The sequence below is a fragment of the Aplidium turbinatum genome, chromosome 11 (assembly GCF_918807975.1).
Source record: "Aplidium turbinatum chromosome 11, kaAplTurb1.1, whole genome shotgun sequence".
NCBI classification, from domain to species: Eukaryota; Metazoa; Chordata; class Ascidiacea; order Aplousobranchia; family Polyclinidae; genus Aplidium; species Aplidium turbinatum.
This window is the reverse complement of record NC_137482.1, coordinates 17,800,648-17,821,311: the sequence shown is the minus strand read 5'-3', so window position 1 is coordinate 17,821,311 and position 20,664 is coordinate 17,800,648. Positions and strand designations below refer to the sequence as shown.

General features: G+C 38.5%; 1 protein-coding gene across 1 annotated transcript; it reads right to left on the bottom strand.

Moving 5' to 3' along the window:
• Window positions 1-200: 200 nt before the first annotated feature.
• On the bottom strand, window positions 201-9,392 carry LOC145779936 (histone PARylation factor 1-like). The gene is made up of 6 exons (XM_082591624.1): window positions 9,187-9,392; window positions 8,181-8,463; window positions 6,663-6,756; window positions 6,292-6,430; window positions 5,805-5,976; window positions 201-693 (listed from the first exon to the last, which is right to left on the bottom strand). The coding sequence occupies exons 1-6, from the start codon at window positions 9,359-9,361 to the stop codon at window positions 558-560; spliced, it is 999 nt and encodes a 332-aa protein (XP_082447750.1). The 5' UTR covers window positions 9,362-9,392; the 3' UTR covers window positions 201-557.
• Window positions 9,393-20,664: the final 11,272 nt, after the last annotated feature.

The window sequence follows — 20,664 nt, the reverse complement described above, 5'->3', positions numbered from 1 at the left end:
GCAACAAGACTTCAACAATCGGAAACTGCACTCTGCCAATCTCGGTGAGCGGGCCTGCGTCAGTGATTCAAAGCCTCTACAAGTATGCGAAACTGCCAGGATCAAGCCCTGCAAGAAATTTTTCCAGTCCGAGGATAAAGATTCGATCAATCAAAAAGGAGTTGTTAGTTTGATATTGATACCTTTTTTCACAACTTGTATTTCTTTTTTAAGTTGTCCAGTGCTAGACGTGAGGACTATAATCAAATGGCAGATGTAACCGATATTGCAGCACGCTATATCAATTATCACATTGAAACTAGATGGTTATCGATGAAATATGTTGCAGTACGTACTACGTATGTTAGAACAATATACCAATCTAAAGTAGTAGTGGCATACTAGTGCATGCCAAAAAATTACTGTTAAGCATCCAAATTTAAAACATGTGCCGAAGTTTTGTACCCCAATTCTCCGTAAGAGTTTCTATCATGTTGGTGACCTCGGCCACTCCTGTGTCACCTTCCTTCGGGCAATTTGGCTTTTGCAATCAGTGAATGCGAAATGATGCTGTATTGCTAATCGTTGTCTTGCCTAGCAAAGTTATCATCTCTTCTGTCTTCAAGGTGTGCCTCACAAATGCTGGCATAAATATCCCATTTTAGCAATCTGTACGCCATCGTCAGAAGCATTTTCAACAATTTGTGGAAATACCTGCAAAAAACGATGCTTGGTAGTGTAATCGAAAACAAGCCTTGTTTAAAAAACGCAAGATCACAAAAATTTGTATACAATCTACACCGGACAACACTTTCACTTCGTTTCTCGGCAGCCGATTGTACCAAGAATTGATAGCGATAGACACCGTATTTCGCACACTACCGCTAGCCTAGAAAGCCCTAGATGCTACCAGAAATAACAGTAAACTAAGGCCGTACACAAGGGTGGCGTTTTGAAGGTCAAAGTGTTTTAAAGACAGTAAGTCAGTTCAAGGACAGATCTCTAATTCTTCTTCTACTTGTGAATGTGGTGCTGAGGAAGAGAGCGCAGACCACATCATCAACGATTGCACAATCTTCAAGCCACCTAATAGAGTGGAAGGTCTGCGTGTCTTGAATCATTGAATGATTAAATAAAAGACCGGCTGCTCTCTAGTAGCCTTCCAGCTTAGTCCAGGAGCATCGTGTATCTGGGGTAGGGATGGGCAAAATAGAATAATTAGCTATTCTAGAATAATTTTTCTAATTTAGAATTTCGAATACCTATTCTAGAATAATTTTGTTTAATTTCAGAACATGTCAAAAAGCTTTGTTTTTATTCTGGTTTTATTGAGGACACAAAATGGAAAAGCCGCAACGTACCAAAAACAACAGTAACTGCCTAGGAGAGCAAGTCTTTGTTATAGTAAAGAATGTTTAATAAAGCTTCTAAATGCTCTCCAGCTATCTGAGCCGCAATCGCAGTTTTGATGCTCTTAATCCCGCACCCGCGAAGGATCTTTCTGAGGATGCAGAAGTGGCAGGGGTGGCTAAATACTTCCTCCCTTAAGATGAAACAAAAGCGGGAACTTTTCTTAATTTTTGTTCCACCATTCAATTGCATTTCTGTTTTTCACTTTTGTCTAAAGGTACGATCGGATTTCCTCGGCAGCTGAATGCTGTTCGTTGTCGTCATTACTTGATGCTGAAGTCTTTTGTCACTTCAACACTGGAGCTCCATAGATCATCTATATTGGATTGTTGCATTGTTGTGTAACTTCCGACACTAGGTGTAGCGGTAGCCTCACCCAGAGTTTAATTGCGTTCCATGTTTAGTACGATGAAAATAGATGCAAATCCACAGCACAACAGTCTTCCGACGTCCTCAAACCGCACTGGTAAAGGGAGCTGGCTAGCCGTTTTCGCTAGAGCGAATAGCTATCGCTGAGCCGAATGGGATTGATCGGCGAAAAATCGATAAAAAAATTGGTAGTCGGAAAAGGGGATAGTTTCATTTCGGTTTGGAAAATTCGATTCGAAATGTGATTTCAATTCGAATAATTAGATATTCGGATTGCAACTATTCGAAATTCTATATTGCCCATCCCTAATCTGGGGTAGTAAAACATTAGACCATAGACCCTTGGTCCCAGAGGCTCACACGACGACGATCTCCAATTATACATTTAGTGGATGGAATAATTTGCAAATAATAAGCGGAAATCTCAAAGTGGCCGGATCTCCTCCAAAAAGACCCTAAAATTGTGGTTCTCATCCTGGGTCTACGTTCCGGTGGAAAATGTTACAGAAGGTCGTGAATCGGCTACACTGAGTTAGGAAGCAGTATATGCATTAGGGTGGTCCTTATATGTAGTCAAAAATTTAAGTTGGAGGAAATTGTATGGGCGCCCCTTGCATTGATTCCACTTGATGTAAAAACACTTACTGTAAAATATTTTCTATTCTAAACGAAAATTAAGGTATGCTCAATGCAAACGAAATTTCACGTGGCTGACTCCAATTAATATGATAACACAAAATGTTAGCGGTTATCAAATGTTCTACAAAAAAACAATATGACAAATGTCTCTTTACTATTCTACAATAGTCTGTCTTTCTGATTCTCAACAAGAGCAGCTTTAGTTATGTGGGGCAGTTTCTGTCGGTGCTCAGCCACTACTTGGAGGACAAATTGTGTTTGTTCCTCTGATTTTGTCCGCAACCCATTATATTCCTGAATGAGGGCTACACCCCTCTCTGCTGTGTCGTTCGTAACACGAAGTGTTCCAACAGTTTTCTGGGCCTCAATGAATGCTGGCAAACTGGACCATAAATTAGGATCTTCTAGAAATGAAGCTGAAATACTCAAAGTCTCAAAGAAATTCTTCGTGTTTTTTATGACGAAGTCAGGGATCTCCTTCGTTCGTATGTCTTGGTCTGACAAACTGACTTGCTTAGCTGGATGTTCTGCTCCTTGTTCAATCAATGCCTGAACCATCTTTCTCTTGTCTTCTAAGGAAATGGAGGCATCAAAGAATGAAAATCCAATAGTTTCTTCAGACAGGTACCAAAAGTGTCGTTTCAGTTTCTTTAGGGCAGCGAGTGATACTTGGTCACCAGATGCCAACAATTCTTTAGCTAGTTGGAGGTCATTCTTTGGAGCTGAAATTCCAAGAGGAGAAGAAAGCCAGCTTTTAATATAGAACTTCACTGCAAAGATACATAGGTCTTTGAGCTCACATAGCTCACGCTTATACATAACTCATAGCTCATAGAACATAGCTGATTATACATAGCTCACGCTTAGTCAGGCAAAATCCACTGTTTCGGAAGATGAATATCTTCATGGTGTAATTGAGACGAGACATAAATCTTGCTCGGTGCATGGCTCCAGGTTTCATGAATCTTATCCCTTCAGGTGGAAATCCTCCTAAGAAGATAATCGTGATTTCGAGAAGTTCTCTGTAATCACCTCTGGGATGTTTGTTGTCTAGCTGCTCCTTGGCATAGGACAGCACCCTCTGCTGAGTTTCAGTATCCAATTCAGCCAGTACAACTTCATCATGAATTCCAGGAGTGTAGTCATGATACTTAACCTTAGGCCAGAACTGCTTAAACCTCTTGAATAGCTGTATTTCTGGGGCAGATGAAGGGCCTAAGTAAGACGAAAACACCTCCTCAAGTATAATCTCATGAATATGGTGGCGGCATGCCAGGTACAGAGCATCATGTTCAAGCTATGCTTCAAGAAGTGCACAAGCTCCTTTTAGTCGCCCAGTGTTGGCTGCTGTGGTGTCAAAGCTGAAGGCTTTAATGTCTTCCCTGATATTCCACTCATCAACAGACTGGATTATGGCATCACATATGGCCTGTCCTGTTCCAAATGGAAGTTTAGGTACTGCTAGAAGCTGATCAACGCCATCAGAAGAAACTATAATGGGCAGTCTATCAACTTTCTCATGTCTTGTCAAATCAAGCATCAGCTTTCCATCCCAGTGAATCGTTAGTAGTTTTCCATAACTCTGAAACGCTGCTTTCAGGTCCCTTGACCTATCTTCACGATACTTTCTGCAATATTGTCGAAGAGAAGAGCGGTTAATAGCAAATTCTGAAAGATTCAAACCTGTTGCAGATAGCACAGATGCTACAGTGTGAACTGCATGCCTATCACTGATCCTACCTTTGTCAAGAGAAGCAAGGACATCTGGTTTAAAAATTTTCTTTCCGCCACATTTTTGAAAAGGTGAAGGTCTGAAGTCAGATGATGAAGGTCGTATGAAATCTTCGTCTCCTTGTGAATCCTCTTCACTTGAAGAAGAGCTGCTCTCTAGAACAACTTTATCAAACAGTTCCTTCCTGGCTTCGTCACTAGCAATTTTCCGTTTCTTCATTTGTTTTACTCTTGTTTCCTTTTCATTCTCTCTTTTCTTCAGCTTCTTGTCCAATCCTGCCATATACCCTCTCCTGCCAGGTTCCCGTTGAGCAACCAAAAATTCTATGTCCTCTTGAATGTCAATCATTTCGAGAGCATTGCCATGAGAAACATCAAACAAATTTGGATATTCTGCAGTGAAGATTTCTTCATTCATTTTCTGCGTGTCGGTCTTTCTATTCTTATTCTTTTTTAGGTTCTCCCATGCTGTGATAAGACCATCCAACTTCTTAATTGCTCTTCTTTCATCCCGTACTGGAATCTTTGCTCGGCTCCAGTATGCGAAAAGTTTCTGGATAGTATGCTTGGCTGCCTCCTTTTTTGTTTCCTTCATGATCTTTAGCCGGTAAAAGTACACGACGAGAGCATCATGCACAGATGGCAATTTTGAGCCAGTAAACTCATCCTTCACTGGCCCAACTAAGTATATCTCAGACTGTTTTCTTGTAGATTCTGCCATTAACGCTTACAGTACCTGAAAAAACAAGACTATTATATTATTATTAATCAGGCTGCTACAATATTCAGTAGCCTACTCAGCAGGCAAAACACGGCGCAGAGTGCAGACATAGCATTGTGACATCACTCAGTACGATTTGGCTGCACATGTGTTCGGCGTGTCTATCTCGTGATCACGGCGTGGAATAGAAATGCCAAAATTTTTTATAGTTTGAAAGATTTGAAATAAGGATCCCCCTATAATAACTATCGTTATTAACTTCTCATTTGATATATGCGAGCCCCCAGTAGAATGAAAGTACAGTAACACATGTGCACCCATGCCTCAATGCTATTACCGACTTAAGCCGTTGTGCGTAGAAAGTTTAAGCTCTTTGAGCACACCTTAAACGTTGATGATTTTTTTTTTTAATTTGAGGTTTTCCATTTTAACCAAATTGGAACAGCTTGAGAGGGCGCCCGCTTAAAAATTCAAAAGTTGACAAATAAGGACCACCCTAATATGCATGCATGGTGCGGCCGAGGATAAGGCGCTCGCTTTCTAGTCATACAATCCTGGTTCGACTCCCGGCTCAAGTTTATTGTTGAAAAACACTGCTCACCTGTACCCCGAGTGTAATAAATTGGGTGAGCGTAGTTGTTGAAAGGCGGCCGAGAAAAAGAAACTGGCCACCCTACTCTCGTTAGTGCCGATGACTTAGTACAACGAGAACCTTATCTTCTCATCCCTCGATGCTTGAATCAAGTATGGGATTCACTTTTTTTTTTTTTATGGATGCAGTAATGAGGAATGTTTGCAGAATTTTCTAACAGGGTACTCTTTGAGTTTATCGGTGCTGTTTGGAATCATTGTTACTGCCAGGATTTAGCTTTTAAAGAGCTTTCTCAGTCCGAAGACGAAGATTCCTACCATCATATCTCTTAAACAACTTACTCATACTCAATCATTAGCTCACCTGGAACCATTACAAAACAAATCTATTCCTAGTTCAAGTCCCATCCCATAGTCGCATTCATCATTAGCAAACTGCACGAAGTTAACCACTTGTTGAATGGGTTCAAACGCTATCATCCTCTGTTCGTCATCTGCGGCTTCAACAATCTTTCGGAGAAGTTTTCTAAGTTGATCTAAAACAATACGGGATTGGTCAGTAGCGTAATGCAAGGCTCTGAGCTATGATTAGTTTTTAGCTCCGAAGAGAAGTTACTAGATTGTACAGCGGACTGTGATAGAGAACACTGTTGTCATATAACTGACTGGTCAAGCACCATATGACGCGTTTGGGGGAAAGAAGCTGATCGCTCCCCCCCTCTCCTAAAACATAACAAAGTAACTATATTTAGTCACCCTGTCTTATTTTACTTTATTTAGCAAAGAAATTAATATTTTAAAACAAGACGTTTGATAAAAACGCTACTGCATCTTTCGAGTAATTGAATTACCGTTACTATGATGAAGAGGTCGATAACCAATTCCGTTCACAATAGGAACGACTATTCCAGCTCCATGAAAACTGTCGGTAACTGTTTTCTTCTTTCGCGCTTTTACAATTGGGGTATTAGCTTCTAAGCTATATTTTGCCTGCAAACATAGAAGAATAAAGCTTAAAACGAGAATATCAAGATCCGACACCATTGAGTTAATGCAATACTATAACAGCAAATCTTTACCACTGTAATCATTAACTGTTTTTATGAACCTATCAGGCATGTTCACTGTTCAGTTGTTCACTGACCCTATTTCTTTTTTGCTTGGTTGTTAGTATAAACACTTTTGTATATTGCTACAAAAAAATGGTCACGGTAACACTAACCTTGTTACAGAATGTTTGTAGGCTTTCCCACAAGGACAAAAGTTGTTGCTTATTATCACCTGATGATCTTTTTATACGATGTTGGAGCTTTGAGCTAAGAATATAAATATAAACACATTTGACCATTGTGACAACACTTGGTGCAATAAAGTTATAGATGCAATACTTTACAGCTAGATGCAGCGATAGTAGTAGCCGTTTCTATTGATATTGCATGCACAAATGAAATGGAGACGCCCAAAATGACCTTGGAAAGAACAGAAAAAGAATGAGCCAAACAAGTTTTGATGGAAAGACGATGAGATGAACAGAGTGACACAGAGAAAAGGGTGAAAAACATCGGTCACTTTCACTAGTGGGGTAAAACCGAATTTGGATTGTGATTAAATCTCTTACCAAGACACAGCCACATGCTGTTGTGGGTGGTGTTAAACCGGTATTGGTTTGAGCATCACACAGGCTCTCTTACTACTATGTCACATAGCCAACTAAGTCAGAAGTTAACAGCTACAATCAATAACAGAGTTGGATCAAATAGAACCGTAATTATACAGACTTGAGACTTGTTGTTGTGCAATGTATTTTAATATTAAAAAATCTTGGTCCAAATTACATTTAGACTTGCCTCCATAAACTTGTGCATGAAAATATACCTTTCTTGTACTAAGATGTCCTTATCAAATGCAATTCTACTGTCTTTCTTAAAATCAAACCATAAAAAATCATTGATAAACAATCATGAAAATATTTATTTTTTTGTAATTAAAACATGTAATTAATTACATTTAAAAGTAGTCATGATGTGAAAATTTTAAAACAATGAAATTGTAATGCAGGGATACTGTTAGTGTTATAATGTAATTAAAAGTTTTGAAGGTGTAATTGCAGGCCTCTAAGCTCCCAGCGGCCATGGCCGAGAAGTCGTTAAATGACCTCCAAAACTACCATGCCGGTAGGCAACGTTTGGTCAGTGGTATCTGGCTTCCACAAGCCAAAATTTCTCCACTCTGAAACTTTAAGTATATAAAACTTTTTTCTCTTTATTTGCATTCACAACCTTTTCATAAATAAGGCAAAGTCTTTCACACAGTGACGAGAAATATTGCTGATAAAAGTTTCGCAAAAAAGCTAAGCATTGACATATCTACTTGGGAAACAGTACACTTAAATGCAACTGAAAATATGCATCTTCGAAATTGTTTACATTACCTGAATAAACACAAAAGCAAGATATTAATCAACAGATTTTTAAAAAGACGAATTTTTAATGGATTGGTATTTTGGCTATCGAGCTCGAGAATCTGGCCCCGGGAAAAAGCTCTGGTAGGCCATGCTTGGTCGCCGGGAAAAATAAAGCTTAGAGGCCTGTAATTGTAATGCAATTTAACTGAAACTATGTAATTGATCCAAATCTGCAATAGTTTATCATTAACTGATAATATTGCTCTTAAAAAAATGGTTTTCTTGCTACACTCATGAAAGCTTTCGTTATTGAAGTATGCTATTTAGTCAACGTACCTCACAGCTGCAAATAAATTGTCACCCAAAACATTATATTTTGGCTCTTTCCCACTGTTTGATACAACCACACATCTATCAACTGATTGGGGATCATCTCGAAGATATCCTATGTGAAATTTGTCAGGTTGAGAAGAGGTTATGAGTGTAAGAAACTCAGGGGTATCGTAATAATAACGCCACTGCATATGGTAATGATGAGGAGACTTAGCATGTGCTTTGGCTCCAGAGTGAATGTAGTAAAATGGTCCAACCAGCTTCAAATCAAGAAGTGAAAATGCATCTAGACAACAAAAAAAAACATTGTAACTTGCACTTGAAACATATATTACCGTAATTTAATTTCTGTATACATGATATGATATATACCATTTCACTTTCCGCTTGACTCCTGGGTTAAGTTGGTTGTTGGCCACCTGGTAGGCCAAAAATGCTCTCCAAAGACCAATTAAGTTTGCCTACACCAGGCCTAGGTCTTAAATCATGGGAGCAACTTAACATTGACAAATCTGACTGTCACATCACAATCAAGCAAAGACAGATTCATATCATCATTGTACTTCAGCCAACTATAGCATACAAAGCTTGTGAGAGTAAGCATTTTTTCATTGTAGAAATTAAAGTTAACATGCAAAATTCTGCGATATAGTCACTACTCACTATATTGCAAAACAATAGCGTTTAGTTGTGTAATAGAATTGTGCAATGGTGATAGGCTACATGCTATTCCATAAACATAGCCACCGGTACTCCAGTAAAATATCTGAACATTGACACTAAAACACTAATGGATAAACCCCATTGAATTCAATGGCAATATTGTCATGATACTGGTAAGTAAATTTAATCAAATCATATTCCATAACAAAAACTACACACAAGAATTATCCTTTCTACTGACAGTTCCTACAATACCCAAAAGTATGATATAAACATTCACAAGCAAATGTTTGTTTGCTTTTACAAAGATATATGCTATGGTTCAAACTTCATTGATTAAACATACCAAGAGGTTGATTTGAATCTAGTGACAAACAAAATTCCCAAAAAGAGAATAGACCATCAGGAAATCTTATTGCATATAATTTTTCAATGTCATGTTTGACTTGACTTGTCACTGAATCAAGCTTTTGACGTTTCTGTTTAGTTGAAAAGTCATCACTCTTTCTTTTTGGAGGCATAAATATCACTATGTTTGAATAAACTGGTCAAAAGTGCTGTGATAAAAAATCTAATTCATAAAAATTAACCAAAACTGTTCACCAAGCATGTGCTTTAAAATTATGATACAATGGTTCTTTAAGATATAAACTACCATAAAATATACAAGTGATAATGCACATTCATCCTGACATTTTATCCATATGAATGACTTGTTAAGGAATTTTAAAGCTAACTTTTCCTTGGCTTTTCGACTCAAGATCACGCGGCACTTATTGTTCGGATACTCGGGGTGTGCACTTGAGCAACGCATTTCAGGAGTGCTCTCCATTCAGCGGCAGCTAGTGGGTGGAAAAATTCCCTGGGAACAACATTTCAACAATTACAAACTTCACTCTGCCAATCTCGGTAAACGGCCCTGCGTTAAAAGTCTCTAAAAATATACGAAACTACCAAGAATTAATTATCCTAAGGCTTTGTCAGTCCGAGGATAAAGATTCAAAACTAAATCAAGCCACGAGCGTAGCCAGCAGCAGACAATTTCACGGGAAGGGCAAATAAGAATTATTGCACATGTCAGTGAGCCCAGCAACAAGTCGGCAAAGGTGAAGCGCCTTTGGTGTCTGGGCGGCCTCGACCAGAAATTTTCAGCCTAAAATTTTTTTGTCAACTGATGCTGTAACAGAGAATAAGTTAAAGTGTTTATTTAAAATATTTCGAAAGTTATTCAAGTAGCAAGTAGGCTAGGTAAGTAGGTAATTGTCCCCTTTTCCCCATGACTACGTCCCTGGTGGTAATTACGCCTACCAGAAACGAAACAAAGCATAGTCTTCGTCACTGCAGAAAACGAATGACTGTGGTAACCTTGTGATTTATATTGCTGATAGTACGCTTATATAAATCAGCTCCGTGAGCTCAGTGGTTACGCGCCGGGCTCAAGATCTCGCGGCGCTGGTTCGACTCTCGGGGTGTGCGCTTGAGCAACGCATTTAAGAACTGCTCTCCATTCAGCGGCCATTAGTGAATGGAATAATTCCACGTCAACAAGACTTCAACTATCAAAAAAACTTCACTCTGTCAATTTCAGAAATCGACCCTGCATCAAAAGCCTCCACAAGTAACCTAGGCCTATGCGAAACTACCAGGAATAACCTATCAAGGCTTTGTCAGTCCGAGGATAAAGATTCAAAACCAAAACTAAACGCCCACCACTAGTAGGCCTATAAAAAGTAGCTAACAGATCTAGAAAGGCGCTGCGGCCTGGTCTTTGGCATGTAGCCTACTGTAGATAGGCCAAGCTGGCATGGTATGTCAACAGGGACGTGCAGTCAGGTGAGGCGGTGCCTCACCTGCCAACATCTGGCAAAGCAAAATTTATATCAAAGATATGGTTATCACAAAATAAATAGGCAGTGGCTATTTGACCGGCGCCGGTCTTTGAATCTGAAACACTATTTGACCGGTCATGACGTCACTATATAGGCACTTCTTTCTTTTTCTCTTTCAAAGCAAAAGACGAGAAGAGTGCGTATATAACTTGTAAATTCGACGATTATCTTCAACTGATTGGATGGCGCGTGGGTTACGTCTGTGGTTGGTATTCCAGAGGGAACGAGTTAACTATGAGTAATAAAGTCAGAGTTTTTTAATTTTCTTAAATTTGAGAATTTCTCTGGATAATTTTCCGTTCGTCATAAGAGGATGTGACCGTGTTTTCCGAACGACGCATTACATTTTTGCGATGTGACCGTGTTTGCCGAACGACGCATTACATTTTTGCGTCGTTCGGCAAACACGGTCACATCCTCTTATGACGAACGGAAAATTATCCAGAGAAATTCTCAAATTTAAGAAAATTAAAAACTCTGACTTTATTACTCAAGTCAAGTCAAGTCATAGTTGAAAAGACATAAAAAATTGGGCTGTAGGCTTCCGAAAATAAAAATTGACTACAAAAATGCAGCAGCCTAACGATTGAGTCACTTCGGGTCAAAATTTAGTTAAAAATTAAAAAAAAAAAACGCTTCCGCAAAGTATCGAACTCATTCCCTCTGGAACACCAACCAGAGACGTAACCCACGCGCCATCCAATCAGTTGAAGACAATCGTCGAATTTACAAGTTATATACGCACTCTTCTCGTCTTTTGCTTTGAAAGAGAAAAAGAAAGAAGTGCATATAGAGTGACGTCATGACCGGTCAAATAGTGTTTCAGATTCAAAGACCGGCGCCGGTCAAATAGCCACTGCCAAATAAATATTATTTGTTAAAAAGTAGTAAATATTGCACGTTTTTAGGTGCTTTTATTTGTGAATTGCTGTAGTCGTGCCCCCTTTCCCTCAAATTTTACGTTTCTACACCTAAACTGTGCTTTAATTTTTTCTGTTTCTATGGCGATATTCATATCGAGCGTTCACGTGGTCAAAATCGTTGAAATACGCGAGGAGAGGCAACGCAAAGCCGTGCCTCACTTTAGATCAGAAAACTTCCATACACTGAATTATTAGCTACGATTTGAGGCTTGCCTCAAATGTGACGTCACAGCTATGAAACCTTTTTCGTCAAGCTGGAATGCCCGCATGGTACGTGGTATGTGACTTCTTGCAGTGTAAAAGATTGTTTCTTATAAAATTTAACTAAAAAATGGAGGAAGATTTAGTATCAAATCTGCGAGATTTTTAAAAAATAAACTTTCAATCCAAAGTTGAAGCCATAAATAAAGGAAAACCGGTTCTAAATTTATGAGGTTTGCATCAGACGACTGAACAAAAAAAAATAACTTGCAACTTTCAAAGAGATTGCTGCTCAAAAAAGAAGTGGCTGTGTGGCTATGCCATAAAAATTGCCTTTTCTGCTTTCCCTGTCTCTTGTTTTCAATATCTAGTGATAATGTTAAGACTAAAGAAGGGTCTATACAGGGATAATAGAACACCGGGATTGCTGACTTTGCAAATTTCGATAAAGCGATGGACACTAGAAGGGTCAGCGCTGTTAACGCCCGAAAATGAAAAAGGCGAAAGCGCGTGTCAATTACGCTGTTGAGAAGTCGCCTTTTCTAGATATCTGTTGTATTTTTGTTTGATTAACTTAGATACGGTACACCACACTTTAATAGATTACACACAGACCACTTTATTGTACACGTATTACAAAACGATAGTGAAATATAACAATGGTTTCTATGACGAAACACTGCAATATCCCTGCTGTGAAGCAAGTCTCGTGACTGTATGACAGAAAAAGAAATCCAGTCGTTGCTTTGCAGCTGTGTAAAGTAGTCTAGTAGAGAATCTAACGATGTAGGATAGTGTGATAGTTTCAGCGTTTTAGTACCAGTACACTGGCAGTTAAGATTCAATTGGCTAGTTATATAGAACATGGTCAGTTAAGTTTAGTATTGTTACAGACTTCGAAGAATATCGGTAGTTGGCGTTACTTTAAATGTACATTTTGTACTTTACACGATTGCTGGACTACTGTCAGTATGTTGATACATTTTAGTATGGCATCGGTTCTGGTAGGTCACAGTTTGAATTGAATAAACAAGAGGCAAGCTTGGAGTCAACATTTTAAACTGTAAAAAAGCGTTGTTAAAAGAGGTGTAAGATTTTAACGCTTAAATCTAAAATAGCTACAACAACTGCATGGGACTATTAGGCTATAGGTTCTTGTACGTCGTACCTACTAGTCTGTAAATATTGTCGGATTTTATAATTTAGAAATGCTAAAAGTTTCTATAATCTGTCACAGTGTAAGTTGATTTCAAGTTAATTAAGTTATCTGCCAATTTATTCCGTTCATCGCTTATTTTTAAAATCTTGTCGCGATGGTAAACACGTGCTGTGTACCGGGATGTAGCAGTGGCTACAAGTCGAGCAAAGAAGACAAGCCCGCTTTATTTAAATTCCCTGCAGATCCTGATATTCGAAGAAAATGGGTTGCAGCTATTCCACGCAAAAACTGGACTTTAAGTAAAAATCATAGAGTTTGCGATAAGCATTTTCATGCTAATGACTTTCAAACAGTTTCCTTTGATAAAAAGAAAAGACAAAAAGTAAAACGAGAAACCACCGAATTAGTTCGAAAACGGCTAAAACCTACTGTAATTCCAAAAGTGTTTCTAGGACTTCCTAAATATTTATCATCAGCTCAAACTATCAAACGATCGTCTGCGTCCACTGCAGCCGAAAGAGCCGAGAAACAAAACGCAAAAATAGAAAAAGAAAATATGGAGTTTTTAGCAGTCGATGAAATCAAAGACTTTTTTGCACTTAAGAATGAACTTCAAAAAGTAACACTGCCTTTTGGATATGTTTTCAAAACTGAAGAAAACCAAATTTCTTTTCACCTGATTGACAATGCTAAGTTGAAAGAAGCCCCAAAATTGCTTGCTTCAGTGCTTGCATTTGACAATTACCTGACTGTTTCGGCCTTTTCGTCATCTTCCCGCTTGCCTCAAAGTCCTACTTATCAACACTTGTTGCAAGGCAAAAACATCAAAAGCTTTTCTGGTTTGAGCAATCTATTAGCGCACTGCAAAGCTGTGGCTGATAAGAGCACTTCCACTAGTGCTGCTTTTATTGATGTAGCTGTTTGCGCATTACAAGACTACATCAGCGTCGTGGCTGAAAGAGGTGAAAATGTAGCAAATGCTGCATTATTGTATTTCATAACTGAACAATTGCAACTGCTGTTTAAACCAAAAGAAGGTCGGCGATATTCTGCTACAATAATAACAATGGCCTTTTTGTGGCAATTGACCAGTACATCGCTATATAAAAAATTGAAAACTGTTTTTCTTTTGCCATCCTTGAGCACGCTTCGCTCATATTCCAGTGGACGTACCGTTGAGTCTGGCCAACTAGACCTTCCATACTTGAAGCAACGGATTTCTGGTTTGACAGAGCACGAAAAGTTTGTCACTCTCTTAATTGATGAAGTCTACACAGCACGCAGAGTCGAATACAGCAATGGAGCTTTTGTAGGAATCACTGAAGATGGAGCTCCTGCTAAAACGGTTCTTACATTTATGATTCAATCTTCATGCTCAAAATTTCGTGATGTTGTATGTCTGATTCCTGTAAACAAACTGGACACAAAACTACTGCACTTTTGGTTTAACAAAGTGATGGCGGCCCTTAATGATTTAGTATTTGTGGTTGCAGTTTCTACAGACAATCATGTTTGCAAAAGGTAGGCTATGTTTTTTCTATTAAGTTACTGGTTGCAAGACTGTGTTTCATCATTTTTAGCAGTCGTGAGTTATTGTAAATTAAAATTGCTTAGTAGCAATAGGCTGTATTTTGGCATTCGCATGTGGTTTGTTTTAAACAAAATAACGTTTGTAAAATTAAGACTTGTTTACAGTCCTTTTCCTCGGATTTTACAAGCGCCGCTGCTTGCACGCATAGTGCAATGTCGTAGCGTTGATAAATTGTTAGCAATTTTTATCAGATCTGAATTCCAGATCTGGCGCTCTGTATGAATATGTGTTATCACAGTTGTGTTCTTGCTCTTTCGGTCTACATCTTGTAAGACTCAAATCTTGTTTTATGTTAGGTTGTTCTACTTCACCTACAGCAAGTTCCACTCTGTGTATCAAGGTTTATTTCTAATATCTTTGTTTTTATTTTTAGTAGTTTGCACGAAGTTAAATAGCCTACAACATTACCGTGCACAAATACGAGAGTTTTAACAACTAATCATGTAGTTATTGTGGGAAAGAGCCAAGCAGGATCTTTTGGAAGTAGGCTACTTATTCTTATGTATTTTCTTTGTTGTTATAGAAAGATGATGGTTGATTTGTGTGGAGGGGAACTCAAACCATTTATCGATCATCCTACAAGATCTGGCGAAAAACTTTTTCTTCTGTTTGATTTCACGCACAACTTCAAGAACATTTTCAATAATTTTATGTCTAAATGCTACATGACGATACCAAATGCAGGTTTTGAAAGTGTACTTGGGGAGTCGTGCCATGCCAGCTTCAACCACATTAAACGTCTTTACGCAATTGAAGAACACCAATGTTTAAAAGTTGCCCACACCTTGAAGAAAGTTTCGCTAAATCCCAGCAATGTGTCACGAACATCTCCGCAACATGCTTTGTGTAAGCCGCTTTTAAAACAGTTTTAATTTGCAATAGAATACCTAACGTACAGCATTCAATTCCGTTTAACTATTTGTTTTCCGTGGAGAAGATGGTGCATGTGTTTCATGAAACAGTAAAACATATGCTAATTTTCTATTGATTAGCCTAACTCTTATCGGTTACAACTACAAGTCACATGTAAGAAGTACCTGTATGCGTTTGTATACGATGACACCTGCTGCTGATCGCAGAACTAGAATTTGTGCAACTTTTACTGACTGTAAATTTTATGTTTAGTCTTGTTTTAATTTAAAAATTATTACTTTTCAGGTGTATTCAGTGAGCCAACAATCACTGCCTTGGAGTATTATGCGAAAGACAATCCAGACTTTTTGAAGACTGCTCGATTTTTAAAATTTGTGCTAGAGATTTGGAAAATAATGTCCTTGAAAACGCCGAGCAAATGTGAGCTTGAAAGTGACAGTACGGTTTTAGTGTTTGCTAGTACATATATCTTACGCTTGCAAAGTTCAATCTGCTAGCAGTAGAAATGGTTGATTACCGTATAGTTAAAACGTCCACCTCATGTATGGACTGCCCAAAGTTCAATTCTCAGACTAAAAGCTCTGGCATGACAGAAAACGTATCTGTGTTATGATTTTACATTATGTTGTGTGTCTGTTTGTTTGACCTCTGCAGTTATTGTTTCATGTAATGACCTGCACAATGTTAAGCACCACCGCTTCCACTAAATTTAGCTTAATTTTGAAGTGGTTACGCTCAGTGGTTAGCTCAGTGGTTACGCGCCGGGCTCAAGATCACACGGCGCTGGTTCGACTCTCGGGGTGTGCGTTTGAGCAACGCATTTCAGGACTGCTCTCCATTCAGCGGCACCTAGTGAATGGAATAATTTCTCGGCAACAAGACTTCAACAATCGGAAAACTTCACTCTGGCAATCTCGGTAACCGGCCCTGCGTCAAGTGCCTCTACAAGTATGCGAACAAGTACCAGGAATAACCTATCAAGGCTTTGTCAGTCCGAGGATAAAGATTCAAAACCAAACCAAACCAAAATGATAAAGTTCAACTGAAAACTATTAATTTATTGCAAACTCAAAGCCTCAATCATTTGTCTCTTTGTTCTCTTTTGACTTGTCTGTTTACGTGAAAAATATCAGGAGTGGTTGATTTTTGTTAATACTTATTATACGTTGAGTTTCAAGACTTTTATATTTATATATTGTGTAAACAATATTATGTTGCTGTTTTTGTATGCAGGCTACAGAAAAAGGGATGCCGCTTGCGAGCCTCTTCAACTGACGCAAAGCGAGTCGGACAGCAGGTTCACTTTTCTGAACACGGCTGCCAATATTTTGATATCTTGGAAGCAATCAGGCAAAGCAGGACTAACTAAAGAAACTTTCTTAGCATGCATTCAAAGTATTCAAGCAATGGTGTCTCTGGCTGAGCATTTAATATTCCACCACGACTTTCTCTACGTTCTCCCTGGAAAGTTTTGCTCCGATCCGATTGAGGGAAGATTCGGGTGGTACCGCCAAGTTAATGGTGGCAATTTTTTCATGTCCATAAATCAACTTTTTCAAGCTGAGAAAAAAATCCGTTGCTTAAAGGTTGGACCCAAGTATAGTAAATTTTCTAAGCATTTTCTAGCGCAAAATTATGCTTAGCGAACTTTTTAATCTTAACCTCGAAGCTCGACTGGTTAGGGCGAAATGTATACAAAACGACAGTTCCGCAGCGCCACCACAGGCGAAACTCCATATTTCACTGCTCTGGGACGACTTTGGTGGTATTACGTCATCGTGGGTGGGCGTTGTTAGCGACGGATGAAACAAATGCTTTTTAGATGTAATTGGTGGATCACAGTTTGGTCGGAGTTGGTACAAGCGGTTGCTTTTTTAAAGATTTATTGTTTTTTGCAGTTTAATAAAACTGTACTGGATACGTTCCTACAAAACCTAAAATATGCTTGAAGTGAAAAATGAAGAAATCGTACGAATCATCATTCATATTTAATTCATTATCATTCATCACTATTCATAAATAAATAAAAGTTCTCTCTCTCTCCTTCATAATGTGCCTTCAGTTGGCCATTGAAATCCGGTGTAACGGCCATCTGGACTTGAAAAATTGTTTCGGATTGCCAAACAATGCATGACGGCAGCACAATCCGATTGTTGCTTCCGAGAGCACCACCTTGTAGTATCCACTCCAATACATGCCTGTAAGCGACTAATTACCGATACTGCCTGCAAGGAAATAAAATCACTTCGTTTAGTGTGCATTCTTTAGCGTTTAGGGTATTTTTAACCTAATGTAGCATCCTTACTCTTTTGATAGGTCTCCGTTTTCTCCTTTCGGTTTATTGCTTTTTCTCCAGTTCTTCCGGCTCCTCATAAAAAAAAAGTCCTCAGAACTGCGGGATGTAAGTGTGCCTCAAAATCGGTCAAATTGGTAACTCAGCTAGATTCGTCTTTCTTGTCTTTCTTCAAAAGTTCTTTCGTCTGTGGCACTTCATGGCAACATACACATTCATTGGGCTGGGACATAGACTCGCACTTGTGGCAAACGCACCACCTATAGTTCCCAGCACGCCACTCATTGCTGAGAAGATCCAAATCGGGTTGGTGGTGTTAACAAAATCATCTCCAGTGAAGTGAAGAGAACATATACGACTAGTTTTGTATGGTCCATCCCACTTTCGAACACTTGAAGAAAACTTTGACTATTTTCTTCTCAGCACCTTGTTTTGTTTGAAAGCATGAAAATATAGCACACGTCTTTGTCACTGACTCTGTCACATAAACAGCAATTTCCAGGCATTAGGCCTACCTCAACCATAAATTAAGTGTACTGCCTGTGAGATACTGCTGTTACACTGCAAATGGCTATAGCCAGATTAGGACAAATAAAAAATTATCCAAATTGTAGCCCTACAAGAGTTTAGAAAAACTGCAATTTCAATTGAATTGAGATGCTGTTTGATAAAAATAAACTCAATCTATTTGATCTAAACCTGATAGTAATAATAAGTTGACTTTTTCCTTTCGGTAATTCTCATTTTGCACATGCTTTAGACCAGGGGTTCTTAACCTTTTTTCTTTCATTACCCACTTCCGCTACTTAATAAACCTATATTCCCCACATACTTTTAAAACTGACTGAAAAATCAAAATGAATCCTAGTAACCTGTGTGACATATCCCAAAGCACAATGGTATTTAACAAAAAGAACAAGTTCAATGAGAAAAATAACATTAAAGATTGTCCATTAATGTCAATGCGATTTTTGTTCTTGCTTTTCAGCGACGATCGAGTCAATGTCAGGCTCTATTTTTGAGATTGCACAACGCAAATCTGATTCCAGATGAATTGTAAAACAATGCACTAGGACTCGGTGTTTGTTAAAAAATATTACTTTTGTGACTAACTAATCAGATTTACTTCCTTGGATATTCGAGTAAAACTTAAAACAATTTCCCACTTCCAGACCAGAAAGAATTTCCCACTGCATGGATATTCAGTAATTTCCCACTGGTGGGAAATTTCCCACCGTTTAAGAACCACTGGAGTACACATAGAACAACAAACCCAACTTCAAATTACCCACTTGAAATCCTCAAATTCCCCACTAGTGGGTAATTACCCACAGGTTAAGAACCCCTGCTTTAGACCAATAGAGCCCCACACATTGACGTTTTGGAGCAGTCGTACCATACCTTATCAACTCACCACAGAGAAAGAATGTGTCCTTCCCACCCACGGTGACGTCACAGCTAGGTTGCCGTTTTTATTTTTGCAATTGAATGAGTGCCAGATTCGCCGAAAGTGAACGAAAGTTTGCAAGCGTGTAACTTAGTAGCCTGTTGATATTTTTTACGATTTGCTGGTCAGGAAAGTTTGTTAGTGTCATCTCTTTGGTATCATAGGTAAATTTAGCAAATTTATTTTCCTGTCAGAGGCACTTTAAGCCTAATCGAAAAAGAGTCCATTTTCAAGAAATCTAACCTTGCTCTTCAAAGTGAAAATACACCGTTACATGAGGACTATGTTGAAATTACGGAAGACAATTGGCTTTTGGAATTTTTTAAAACTGCAACCATAGACGAAATTTCCGAAACAGATTCTTCCATCACATACTACGTGAGTGGATACATTGCTAGAAGTGTATCACGGACAAGGAAATGCACCCCGTGCAAAAATATGTTAGTTCAAGAAAACACTGATCCATCCATAACCGACGAATGCTTAAAAAGTAATCCAAATGAACTACTTGCGATGGCAAATCGTGGCGGATTATCGGTACCAACAGAATACTGTTTTACTCTCTGTAGCTTTGCGAACCAGCTGTATGCCGCAGTAATAGCAGATGAGCTCATTCGGAAAAAGCTGCTTGCTACCAGCAATCAGCGAGGTTCATTTGTTGCAGCTGCTGCCAAATTTGCGAAGGACTCAGAGTCTTACAATGTTTTATTTTCGCAAACATGTACTTCAGGCCATAACAATTTCGATTTAATTTTAAGAGTTTCATTTAATTGCTTTGCGAAAAATGAACTGACACGGTTGAATCGTGTGGAAATTGAACCACCAGCAAAAATGTCTCGTACTATTCGCAAACTGAACTCCAAAAGTGCTAAATAAACTAAATGAAAATTACCCCATTTTGTGTTTCAATTCAACGCTGTTTATCTATTTGCTGTTTAAATTAATATTCTTTTATATTTATGCACTTTTGCATTTGTAGCAATGTGTTTAACTCCTATCGATGTAATAAATTGTAGGAATATTCATCTAAATTGTGAATACCGTACTTAACATTCATTTCTCTGATGTTTAAATGCTGAATTTAATGTTGTATAGCCTACTGCTTTATTAATTTTGTTTTATCTGGTGTGAGACTTGAACCAGTGCCATTCAATCATGATCTTGAAAAGCAAGCGTTAAACCAGCCAGTCACTAAATGCATGTTGAGGAACATTTATTCTTCCTTAAATGCACTGCAACATAGTCTGATGCAGTAACCCTCCTATTGTCCACTTCAAAACAGAGTCAGCAATCCCGTTGTTCTAGATATCCCTGGGTCTATACAACAAAGTCACAAATGTTTTAGTCCAAAAGGATAGGCGCATGGATTTTATTTTTAATAAATGTGAAAGCATGCTGCTAATTTTTTTGATTAATATAATACCATTTTTGTTGTTAAAAAATTTTAT